Source organism: Rousettus aegyptiacus, unplaced genomic scaffold (assembly GCF_014176215.1).
Source record: "Rousettus aegyptiacus isolate mRouAeg1 unplaced genomic scaffold, mRouAeg1.p scaffold_m13_p_1, whole genome shotgun sequence".
NCBI lineage: Eukaryota > Metazoa > Chordata > Mammalia > Chiroptera > Pteropodidae > Rousettus > Rousettus aegyptiacus.
The window spans coordinates 43,683,757-43,696,633 of record NW_023416284.1 but is presented as its reverse complement, the minus strand read 5'-3'; the positions used below and the strand labels follow the sequence as shown (position 1 = coordinate 43,696,633).

Sequence of the window (12,877 nt, the reverse complement as noted above, 5' to 3'; positions counted from 1 at the left end):
CTATTTATAACCTCTTTGAAGAAAGAGCTATTTAATGTTTGGAGGCCACAAGTAAATTGTTCTGCTGCAGAGTATCTTTCTTTTCCTATGAATAAAGGGATACAATTTTGTACAAGATCTGTATCTTGCTTTTCAGATAGATCCTAATTCATTGCTTTGAACTGGTTCAAATTTCTCATTACTGAGGACCTTGAGTTTGTATTCAGATAAAAAAATAATTTGGAGTATTAGCACCTAATAAGTACCAATTTCTTATAAAACCAATATGCTTCTCCTTTACAATGTTCCAGTAAAAGTGGTATTGGGTGAAACAGAACATTAAATTTTAAATTTTTCAGATAGAATTGTCAGTATCAACAATATTAAGAAAAACTAGACTTCTGGAAGAATGTATTTTAAATGTTAGAGTGTTTTAAAACACCTTTGGGGCAGAAAAATTCTTAGAACTCTGAATATGCCTGTGTGGGGTAAACTACATTTAAATAAACAACTGAACTGAGATTTGACTTATTGATGCAGGTACAAATTAGTACTTTGATCTAATCAAGTTAATTGCCTACTAAGACAAACTAACAAAATAATCAACATTCTCCACAGGAATATAATGGAATCCAGAGGTTTTCAAAATCTCCATTTTGACATATAAAGAAAAAAAAAGTGTGAGCAATTCTTAAAAGAAAAGATAATCAACTGAAATCATCTTCAAACATTTGCAGATGTTAGAATTAGTGGACAGAATTCTAAATCACCTATTATAACTATGATAAAGGACACAAAGGAAAATATGCTTGCGATGAAAAATATGCTTGCAATGAATGAAAGAAAAAAAATCTCAGTAGAGAAAAACAGATTATTAAAAAGAAATCCTAGAGCTTAAAAATATAATATCAGAAAAATTTTAAATATCCCTGGGAAGATCAATAGCATAAAGGAGACAATAGGAGCAGAGTTAAAGATAGATCAATAAAAATTATCTAATCTGAAGGTCAGAAGAGGAAAAATTTAAAAAATAAGAGAAAAGGAGAAGGCATCAATCAGCTCAAGAACTTGTAGAAAAAAAATCAAAAGATATATCATACATATAATTGGAGTCTCAGAAGGACAGCACAGAATGAGATAGGAAAAATACTTGAAGGATCAAGGGTCAAAAAGTCCTCAAATCTGATGAAAGACATAATTTACAGATTCAGAAATCTCAACACCAAGCAGGATAAATATGAAAATTCCTATTTCTAGGCAATCATAGTTAAATGGCTGAAAACCAAAGATATAGAGAAAAATCTTGAAAGCAGCCAAGTGATGGGGTTGGGGTGATAGGGTAATGACAGGCTGTACAAAGTAACAACAAGTTTAACTGACTTCTCATAAAAACTATAAAGTCCAGTACAGTAGAACATCATTAAAGTGCTAAAAGATGAAAAAAACCTGTCAATTCAGAATTCAATATCAAGCAAAAACATCCATCAAGAGAATAATGAAATAAGTCAAAGAAAAATGCCATATGATTTTACTTACATGTGGCATCTAAAAGGCAAATAAATGAACAAACAAAACAGAAACAAAGTCATAGATAGAACAAATTGATGGTTGCCAGACGGGAGGGGGTTAGGAGTATGTGTGTGTGGGGGGGGGGTGGAATGAAGGGGTTAAAAAAAATTTTTTTAAAGAAAGAGAAGACAAAATAGACATTTTCTGAGTAAAACTTCATGAAAAACAAAAAATGTCACTAGGAAATCTGTACTATGAGTAAATATTAAAAGAATTCTTCAGACTCAGTATCAGTTTATTATCTTCAGAAAGAAATAAAGAGCACTGGAACTGGTATATATACAGAATTTATTTCTCTTTTAATTAATTTAATTTAGTAAATTATACGACAATTTAAAACAAAAGCAATGGCACTCTTACGTAGTTTGTAATATTTGTAGATGTAACAGATATAATAATTCTAGCATAAAGAACAGTGATGGGGTTGTGAGGGTTCCATATTCTACATAAAGTGATAAAATATTAACTCTAAGTAGACTGCAATAAGTAAAGGTGTGCATTATAATTTCTAGAGCACATACTTAATATGTAAAGAAATATAGTTAAAAATAAAATATATTACAATAAAATTTTTAAAAATATTCAAAAATCCAAAAGAAAGCAGGCAAGGAGGAACTAAGAAACTAAAAACAGAGGAGAATATGGAAAACAAACAAAATGGTTGACTCAACTCCAACAAACTAAATATTAATTGGCTAAGTACTCCCAATTAAAAGGCAGAAATTGTCAGAATAGCTCAAGAAAGTCTCAACTATATCCTATCTACAGGAGACATATTTTTAGCAACAAAGATATTGAAAATAAATGCTTATGAAAAGACACATCATGCAAATAGTATGCATACAAAAACAGGTAAAACAGATTTCAAGAGCATTATCACCACAAAGAATGGCATTTTACAACATCACAAATAACTCGGCAGTAAGATCTAACGACCTTAAATATGTACATGTCCAATAATTAAGCCTCAAATTACATGAGATAAAAAGAGACAGAACTAAAGGGAAGAGTATACAAGTCCACTATTATAGTTAAAGCTATTAACACTCCTCTCGACAAATGACAGAAATAGACAAAATAAAAATGAGACCCCAAATAAATGATGTGAACTATTCATTAGCAAAATTAGCTTAATGGGTATATAAAAAACAGAACAAATAAAAACTGCAGAATACACATTCTTTTCAAAGTTCACATGGTATAGTCACCAAGACAGATCATCTGCTGGGTCATAAAATCCAAATTTTAATAAATTAATAAGGATTTAAATCATACAGAGTATGGATCTCTGACCATAATGAAATTAAGAGGAATCAGGAACAATAAGATATTTAAGAAAACCCCAAATGTTTTGGAAACTGGACAACATACTTCAAAGTAATCCACAGATCAAAGAAGAAATCACAAGAGAAATTAGAAAATATTTAAAAACTAAATGATACTGAAAATATGGTATCAAATTTTGTGAGATGTAACTAAAGCAGAGTTTACAGAAAAGTTTATAGCTTTTAACTCCTGTAGTTCCAAAAAAGGTTAAAAAAATCAATGCTCTAAAATTCCAATTAAAAAGCAAGAAAAAGAGCAAAATTAACCTAAAATGCAAAGGGGAAATCATAAAGAACATAAATCAGTAAAATAAAAAACAAGAGAAAACCAATGAAGTCAAGTTTGGGTTTTAAAATTTTTGTTATCACCAATCTGCTCTTCTACTCACTCATTCTCCATCATTCTCTGTTAGTCTAGTTTATCCATTTTATTAATATTTTTTTGGAAAGCACCAGAAATTCATTTCATTGGTTTTTCTCTATTGTTTTTATTCTGGCCTATTGATGTTAAAAAGATAAAATTTTTATAAACACCTGTATTATGGCAACAAATTTGACAACTTAGATGAAAAGGACAAATTTCTCAAAAAAGATCAACTTAGCAAAATTGACATAAAATGAAAGAGAAACACTGAAAAAGAAAAAAGTAAATAGAATGAAAAGAAAAAAGAAAAAAAAAATCTGCCCCAGGAAAACTCCATGTCCAGATGGTGCTCTGGTGAATTCTACGAAAAACACCCAAGGAAGAAATAACACACCAATCTTATACTCCTTCAGAAAATGAAGGAATGGGGAACAATTCCAAATGAATTTTATAAAGCCAATACACTAAAATCAAAAAGTGGTAAGGGATGAAAGAAAAAGAAAGTAGAACAAGGTAAAGGAAAATCAGGAGTTTAGGGGATAGGGTGGGCTGCAGTTTTAAATATGGTGGCCAGCTCTTTTTCAGGTGATATGTGAGGAAAGCCTTGCTGGTGACCAGGGCCCAAGGGGATATATGTTGGAACAGAGCCAGTGCAAAAGCCCTATAGCAGGAATGTGCCAAGAAACAGCAAGGAGACAGGTGTGGGGCCCTTCCCGCCCAAGTCAGGAAAGTTTATCAAAGATAGAAAGGATTAACTATTCAATACTAATGTTAGCCAAATACAGGAAGGATCCTGGATTTAACAAAGTGGAGATCACTGGTGACCTTGAAGAGAGCAGTTTTGTGGGACTGGTGAGGCTGGAGAAGGTTTTAGAGAGAATGGAAAAACTGGATCTAATGAGTATAGACACCTCTTGTGCTGCGGTGTACCTCAAAGGGAAAGAAAACATGAGGCAGTAGGTGGAGAAGAAAATGGGGCCAAGGCGTTTTTATTTGTGTGTTTAAAATAGAACAGCATGTTTATGTGCTGATGGATATGGTCCTGAGGAGATACAAACTGATACCACGGAAGGTGGAGAATTGCTAGAAGGAACGCCCTTGGCTCAATGTCAGGTACATCTCGTCTGTAAGGAGTTCTCTTACCAGCTCTCCCGTTTCAAAAGAATTCTGATGTCTTCTAAAATTAGCTGCTGCCAAGAGTCAATAGTTTATGAAATACAGCATTAATTATGAAAACATGCTTGCCATTCCTTTGAATAAAAATTACTAGAGCGTTTAAAATAAAGTTAAATGCTCTTGAAACAATATGTCCAAGGTGACTGATTCCTTTAGGGATCCAATCAAGTGCCCCAAGGGGCTTTCTCCTTTTGTTTTCTTTTCACTGCTTTGTGTTTTATGGACTATGTTTGCTATCTTCTGAGGCTCTTGATCAAAAATTTATTTTTCTTGATTCAGGTTCAATTGTATATAATGCCCTAATATGCTCACACAACTTAATTTCTTAAAGTATTCAAAAACTGAGTATATGGGAGGTGTTCCATACAAGAACGTGTTCATGAGATTTTTATTTTCCTGAGGCTGTTGCCATAGTTTCTTGGCAGCAAAACTACATATACTGAACTAATTAAAGATTTAAAACACATTGTTAGGCAATTTAGAACCACACACTGAAGGTTAATTTAAAAGAAATGAGAAAAAGCAAAGAAAAGTCTATACCACAGAGAGTTTTGTGGTAAGAGTCAAGAATCACAAAATGTTTTTTATTAGTTTTAATTACTTTGCTCGCCTAACCAGAAGATATTAACAACATGTTAGATTTAATGCCAAGTTATATAGTATGCACAAGTCAGATCCAACTCTCAATAAAATCTGATTAGTAAGGAGGAGGGCAAGAACCCATGGGACTCTAGTTTTCATTACCCCAAACGAGAAAACTCAAGTCAGGATTCCAGATACTACAAAACATACAAAACCATGCAAAAGAAGTGTGGTTCTTTATCGACTAAAGATTATGAGCTAAAATTAAGAGCAAATAGGACAATAATCTACTTTAAATAACTAGTTTGTTTTTGGTTTAACAAACAAATCTTACAAGTAGGTGTAACTGTTCTTCTAATTGTTAAGAGGCTACTGTCCAGAATAACAACCAAAACCACTATTTAGGAGACAGAGTTGCTATACGAGATGGAGAAGGTTTTAGAGAGAATGAGAGCCAGAAATATGGAAAATAAGCCTGTGCCAAACCCTACTTTCACCCTGAGAATGTGGGCATGATCTGGACTTCTTGAACTTCCACTTTGATGGTAGTACAGGGTACAAGGCATAGAAGATAAACTTCAGGGCTTGGCCAAGATGAGAAATCTCATAGGAGACACTGCATAAAACTGTAACCCAGAGAGCTCAGTGTAATGAGGGAAGTAACTAGAAAGATTCTACAGATATTTGGAAATTTTAAAACATACTTCTAAATAACAGGTAAAAGAAGAAATGGTAAGCAAAATCAGAATATGCCTAAAACTAAACAATAAACATAATACGCATCATGGGTGGCCACTGTTACCATACTTATGTAATACTTTTCTGGAGGCCAGGATAGCAAGTCACAGAAAAGAAATAAAAAGTTAAGAATTAGAGAGAATAAAAACTGTCTCATTTGTATATATGATTATGTATACAGGAAACCCAATGGACTCTTTAGGTAAATAATTAAGACTAATATGATAGTTTAGGAAGGTAACTAGATATAAAACCTATAAAATGCAAATTGTAAGTTAGAAAAATATAATTTTTAAAGATATTATTTATAATATAAACAAATGTATCTAGAAATAAATGCCACATGCTTGGATATTCAAGTCTTTTGTGAACATATTACAAAACTATCCTAAAAGATATTGTAGAATTCCTAAGTCAATGAAGATATACCATGTTAGCAAAGATATTCTCCCCAAATTAATCTATCTATTTGTTAAAATTCCAATTAAAATCCCAGTGATATTTTCATTCAGAAGTAGACAAGCCGATTCTAAAATTCATATGTAAGAGCAAATGGTCAAAAATTCTTATGTAAGAGCAAAACACCACAGATGCTCTCAAGAAAAATGGGGGGATGGTGTCACTCTACTCAATATGTGATACTGGCACTATAATATTTAGATTCACCAACAGAACCAAATCAAACTCGTATACACAGGAAACTTGACTAATGACAGAAAACAAACAGAAAACAAATTAGGGAAAAAAGGAAACTGTCCAATAGATAGTGCTAGAATGGAGATACTTACAGAGAGAAAAAATAAATTAGGTTCCTACTTCACGTCCAACACTGAAATCATTTTCAGCTAGAAAAAAGTCTTAAATAAGAAAAGCAAAAGCTTTAGAAGACAATACAGGAGAATAACTTTATATCTTTGGGGTAGAAAATAATTTTTCAACAAAACATAAAAAGCGGAAGTCAAAAAAGAAAAGAATTATTTTAAAAACTGACTATTAAAGTTAAAACTTTAATCCTTTAAAAGATAGCATAAAGTGAAAAGCCACGAATTGAGAGAATATATTTATAAAACATAAATGTGTAAGGGAATCTAATATGGTAACACTGGCCACATGCAGCCATTTTAATTAAAACTGAAATTAAATAAAATTTAAAATTTTATTACTCAGTAGATCTAGCCACATTTCAGGTGTTTCGTAGCCACATGTGGCTACTGGCTGCTTAATTAGCATGGGTAGGGAACACCTCCATCATCACAGAAAGTTCATTTGGATAGCACTGATTTAGAACACATACAAAACTTTTAAACTTCTAACATAAACAGGCAGCCCAATTTAAAAAATGGACAAAGGACATTAGCAGACATTTGACACAACAAGAAACCACAGAAATGTATCATAAACATGTAAAAAGTCATTTCAACCTCATTAATAATCAGAGTAAAGCAAATGAAGCTCATTAGATACCATTTCAGACACCCTAGACTGACAAAAGATCAAAAATCAGTAACAGCAATATGGAAGAGGGTACAGACTAGCAAATTTCTAATGTACTATCTGTAGAAAGGTTACCCATGACAACCACTGTGGAAACAGTATGGCATCATCCAGTCACACTGAACACTCTGGTACCCAGCAATTCTGCTCTGGAGAGGACTTCTCCATCTGAATTAAATAGTGCTCCCCACCTTATGGAGTGGCTCTCTGAAGTTCAAAGGAGATATTACATTACATGTGAAAGTGTGAATGACTGTGATGGGAAGAGATTTATACAATGGAAAACATAAGAGGTAAACATTTCCTAAAGATTTCATCCTGGGTACTGTCCAGGATATCAGGGTTCAGAGATCCTGGGCAGTTATTAATCAAGTCAAAAAGATATCAGGGGGTCTCAGTTTCTTCACTATAAAATGGGGTAACTCCTGTTCAAGTCAACCCACAGTAGTATCATGATAATTAAGTGATAGCAAAGTATTCAGTACATATGCAAATATGACCTTTTATTATCGTCATTGTTAGAGTGACTAGAGGACTGAAGAAGAATGAAAACCATGTCAAAGAAGAAAAAAGCATTTAGGACCTGTGTATTTTTAAATTTAGGCTAAATGATTAATAATGACATGATAATTATCTCCCAATACTAAGTCAAAAAGAGGTGTAAGATCTATTTGTTCAGGGTTCTTCCAGGAGGTATACCAGAGAGATGGGAGCAGAGTTAAAAGTACATTCTGGGTCAATATAAGGAAGAACTTGACAATCAGAGAGAGGAGACACAGAACTATGTGGTAATTCTCCTTCACTTGAATTATTCTGATACAGACAGGGTTTAGCAGAGACCCCTATTTTGAATGAAAACACGAATTTTTAAAGTAAACTGTTAAAATAAAAATATAGATAATATATCTGCGTTAAACTTATTTTGAAAACTAGCTTACATAATGGTCATGAGACTGCAAGTAACTTATCATTGGGATCTTCAGTTTCTTAATCTGTAATAAGTAATATCTTTCCTTCAAGGTTATTTAGAAAAATCAGTGTGATAATATACAGAAACTGCCTAGCACCAGTTTTCCATAGGTGCTCAATCAGCGGCTATAATTTTTAAAAATGACTATTGATCCCTTCCAAACTTGTTCACAGTTAAATAAAGCAACGACATCAGTCCAAGAAAACAAAAACAACCTGTATGTGTGAAAACCACTCAAGAAAGAACCTGTATCTGTTACTTAAGGGAATGCAGCAAAACTGATATCCCTGGGTCAGTTTCTTTCCAACAATATCAAGTGGCCACTGGTCTCCCAAAACATTTCCTCAAACATACTTTGTGTAGAAATCTTCCCTCTCTAAAACTCTTTTACATGTCATGATCCTAAAGAACTTGCCAGTTTGCTGAAATAAAAACAGGACAGGAATTATGAAGGTAAGACTTGATATAGCAAACCACTCCATATGTATTATAATTTCAGGTCATTAGTTGTTAAAAATATCTAAAGCTAAGTAAAAGAGTACATATCTGTTTACATCCTCTAAATTTAACCTGCAGAAACCAGTAAAAAAAATTTTAATGTCTATAAACAGGAAATGCCGAACGTCAAGACTAAACCGCACTCATTTCTTATAACTAACCTATATATAACTTTACTCCAACGACACTTGCAAAGCTTTTTTCCTTTGTAAGGTACTTGTGAAGTTCAGATCAAGTCAAGTTGTTTCCAATGAATAAAATAAAGGCAGCATTTCAAAGAATTTAAATTATTATGTGTTTTACTATAGTTATCTTTTTATTCTGTGGAAGTACTCCGCTGCAGTCTGGTTTTTAGCTTGGTCCTGTTTATTACTTAAGTTTCCAACCTAGCTTCAAATTACTAGGTGATGGTCACATTGAGTAATGAAGTTGGTGGATTAGCTGAAATTAAAACCCAGAATCTTCTTTACCACCCTTCTTTTCAAGTGTGGATCAATTATTTATGACCAAGTTCACCAACACTATGTTTTACATTAGGAAGCAGTCCATTTGAAGCCAGCTATAAATAAAGTGAATAGAATTTGGCCTCAGAACTTTCTGACCCCACAGAACATTGAGAGAAGATGGAAGGAAAGAGCAAAGGAAGAATCCAAGAGGAGCAAAGAAAAATGAAAGGACAAAAGGAGCCAATATCCACTGAGCTGCTTTTATACCAGAACCTTCCACATAAGAATTTCATTTATGCTCAGTTAATCTGACATTATTTCGTTTAATTCTCACAATCTCATAAGGCAGCTATTATATTCCCTTTGACACAGGAGACCTGCAGCTCGAAAAGGCTAAATTACTGGGGGTCACGGAGTTAGTAAGAGTATCAGAATTTGACCTGTGGTTTGTCTGACTGCAAAGCTCAGGCACTTTTTCCTATATCAGATGAAAAAATTTCTAACATTTTAAAATTGAGTACATTGGGAATTTCCGAAACAAAAATGAATTTAATATTTCCAAAGTATTACACATACAACAGAAAACTATGCATATAACTACTATTTCAACTGTCTGTAAGAACTTAAGTGTGAGGTTGTCACCATTACGCTTAAGATGTATGTGGAATCATAAGAACAGGAAACTTCACGTGGAGATTGTTTGGAAAGAGTAATGAAGCCACTTCCAAAAGTGAGACAGAGACAGAGAATGTCAAGTACCAAATAACCTCTTACCTGCTGTACTTCACTTTCTCCATTTGAGATTTTCTCAGTGTAAACAAAGGAGCTGAATATCCGCTGCAACAGAAAGAAAATGAACACATTAGGTTTTCTATGTAAGACAGTCATTTTCTCTGTGTGTGAATAATTTGTTTATGACATAGATAGAATCAAGCAGAAAAAAAAATTTAATTAAAATAGTTATTTTACTCAGAAAAATCCAAATATCGGTCAAAGTCAATCACACTTGCATAAGCAATACCCAAGCACTTCTGTAGTGAAATAAACCAGATGTTACAGTATATTTTTCATTTTCAAAAATACCTTTAATTACAGATTTCCGGAGCCCATGCCATTTTATCCGACCGGTATAATTTGACAAAGTTGTGTTTCTCATTTAACTTCTAAACTCCTTGAATGCTGTAATTGTTTACAGACACTAAAATCCAATGTAACAAAGTTCTTTAAAAGGAATTCTTTCCATATTCTCTCCTGTCCCCGTGTCCAACCAATTCCTACCCAATATTATCCATCACCTTCATTACCCAAGCACCCCTTCGAGAGAATAACATAACAGGACTTGCCAAATATGTGTGGCCTTAAGAGATCAAGTTCTTACATGCCAGGAAATATGACAGCCGTGCCAAGACACTATTAGTCCAAACTGTGTGACACACAGGCACACATTCTTCCACTGGTCTCTGCCTCTAGCTAGTACCCATTTCTCCATACATTGCCTGCATTTAAAACATCTCTGCAGATTTCAGACTTTATCAAGCCCTGACATTACTAAGCAATCATAAGAGATTAACATATAATATGCCAAAAAAATTGGAATCCAAGATATGTATCTGTTAGACACACATAGCATCAACTTCATCGTTTATCCTAAAACTTTTACCTCTGGAACTCTCCAGATGAATAAGGAGTCAGACACGGAGATGTCAGCCAAAATTTCCCTTTTTCCTTTCTATCCTACTGCCAAAGTTTGTGAGCATCTGAGACAGTTTCCAAGACAGCCTAACACACCTGCGTGGTTGTGATGAGGAAGACAAGTGCCAAGTTCGTCGAGCGCAGTGCAAATGAAGATCAAGGGGCGGGGGCAGGGAGCACAGAAGAAACAAACGGGAAGAATTGAGATGGGATGGGATCACAGTCTACAAAATGCTAATTAGAAATTACAATTTTCTAAGGTGCCACTCATTCATTCAACAGATATTGTTTTTCTTTCCTAAGAATGACTCTGCTAAGAGGAAAGGTACAAATTTTTTAGTAATGGTGATAATGATAATGACATTGGCTACTATTCATTGAATGCTTACTAAGGGATAGACACTGTTCTAAGAACATTATATCTATTTACTTATTTAAGTCTCATAAAACACCTTTGTGACAGGCAGTATTATAATCTCCATTAAACAAATGAGAAAACTGATGAATATTTATTGAGTGTCTAGTACAATGTTCACATTGTACTCCATATGCAAACTTGATTTAATCTTTAGAAGAAAATTACTGCAGTCCAAAGATGAAAAACTAAGATGCTGGGGTGTTAAATAAGTTATTCAAAATCACTTGGCAAGGCTAGAATTTGAACCCAGGCAGTGTGACTCCAGGTACAGTGTTCCTAACTCTGTTTAGTCTCATGAGAATTTGCTACCTGGTTGGTTTGACACATATAAAAAACACTCCTGTTAGGAATTAACACCCAAACAATAATGCAGATCAACAATCCCTGTGTGTAATTCCAAAGTTCGAAAGGCTCTGAAAATCAAAAGTTTCAAACAACACATATTTAGCAAAATACAACATGACCTGAACTTATTTGGCAGTAAATCTAACTTAAACTGATTTATAGTCTTTATTTAACCACTTAGTGTGAGTATTGATTCATTCTGATGCAGGTGTAATAAGTCATCTGTCTATAGGATTCTGCTCTAGACCTCACCGAGGTTTTGTTTTTTTTTTTTTTTTTTTTTTTTTTTTTTTTTTTTTTTTTTTTTTTTTTATCATCAAGGGGCATTAGGATTCTAAATGCTGAAACATCTTATTTTGGGAAAGGGATTATGAACCTGTAGACCTCCACTTCTACAACTCTAAGTTTCCAGTGTACTGGTGAACACCTGAGATCACTAAGTTATAATGCTTTTAGAGCATGGGTCAATGTCACTACCACCCATACTCCCAGACCATATTGTATACTTTTATATAATTTGATTTTCAAAAGTGCTCAGTATCAAAAAAAACACTTTTATTAAAAATTTACATAATTCACAATTCATGTAGTGTATCCAAATATTGATGAGTGTGGTAGATTTCTCATTTCATTTCTGACAGTGATATTCCAGTGTTTAAAAAAGGTGAGTTCCTCATTAATGATAAGGAATATATGCTGGGAAGTGCTCACAAGGCTGTTTTGGTCCGTTTTACTTATTATCTTAATGACTGTTAATAATAAATTGCTAATACTTCTATGTAGATCCTTTTATAGCTTGTAAGCATTTCCATATTCCCTATACTTAATAAATGTGAAAAAGCAAGAAAGTCTTAGATATAAGTAGTAAAGATTCTATAGACTACCTATTTTATTACAACCCTCTAACTCCTCCCCCAGAAAGATGACCTGCTAATAGTTTGGGGCTATCACCAAAGCAAAGAATTTTTTGCCCCTCTCCTTCCCCCTGGGGATGGGGCAGGGGTGGGGGTGGGGGTGTTGTTAGTGAGAGGAGGCCAGTAGAACCTAGGTAAGTAATTCATGACTACACAGGTCAGCCAGCCATGTCTGGTGCAAGGTGAAAAGTTCAAGCTTATGTGTATGCACAGATCTCAAGGTACACACTGAGTTCCCACTACACTCTGTCAATGGATAGCAACCGTCTTTCTTATAACACAGGGCTTGCTAAGCTCAGCCCTCGAAGGCTTATTAGGTTTAGAACTTCCATAGTTTACAATTTCACACAAATGATCACATTTGATC

At 33.8% G+C, this 12,877-nt stretch overlaps 1 protein-coding gene across 3 annotated transcripts in view; it reads right to left on the bottom strand.

Moving 5' to 3' along the window:
• Window positions 1–12,877, bottom strand: part of CACHD1 (cache domain containing 1) — a 194,484-nt gene that overhangs the window by 108,535 nt on the left and 73,072 nt on the right. For all 3 annotated transcript variants that reach the window (XR_001598688.2, XM_016159137.2, XM_036234798.1), the window contains exon 2: window positions 9,916–9,978. Coding sequence is in view for 2 of the 3 variants with exons in the window: in XM_016159137.2 (XP_016014623.2) it covers window positions 9,916–9,978 (63 nt within the window). In the remaining variant the exon portion in view is untranslated. The remainder of the gene's footprint in view (window positions 1–9,915; window positions 9,979–12,877) is intronic.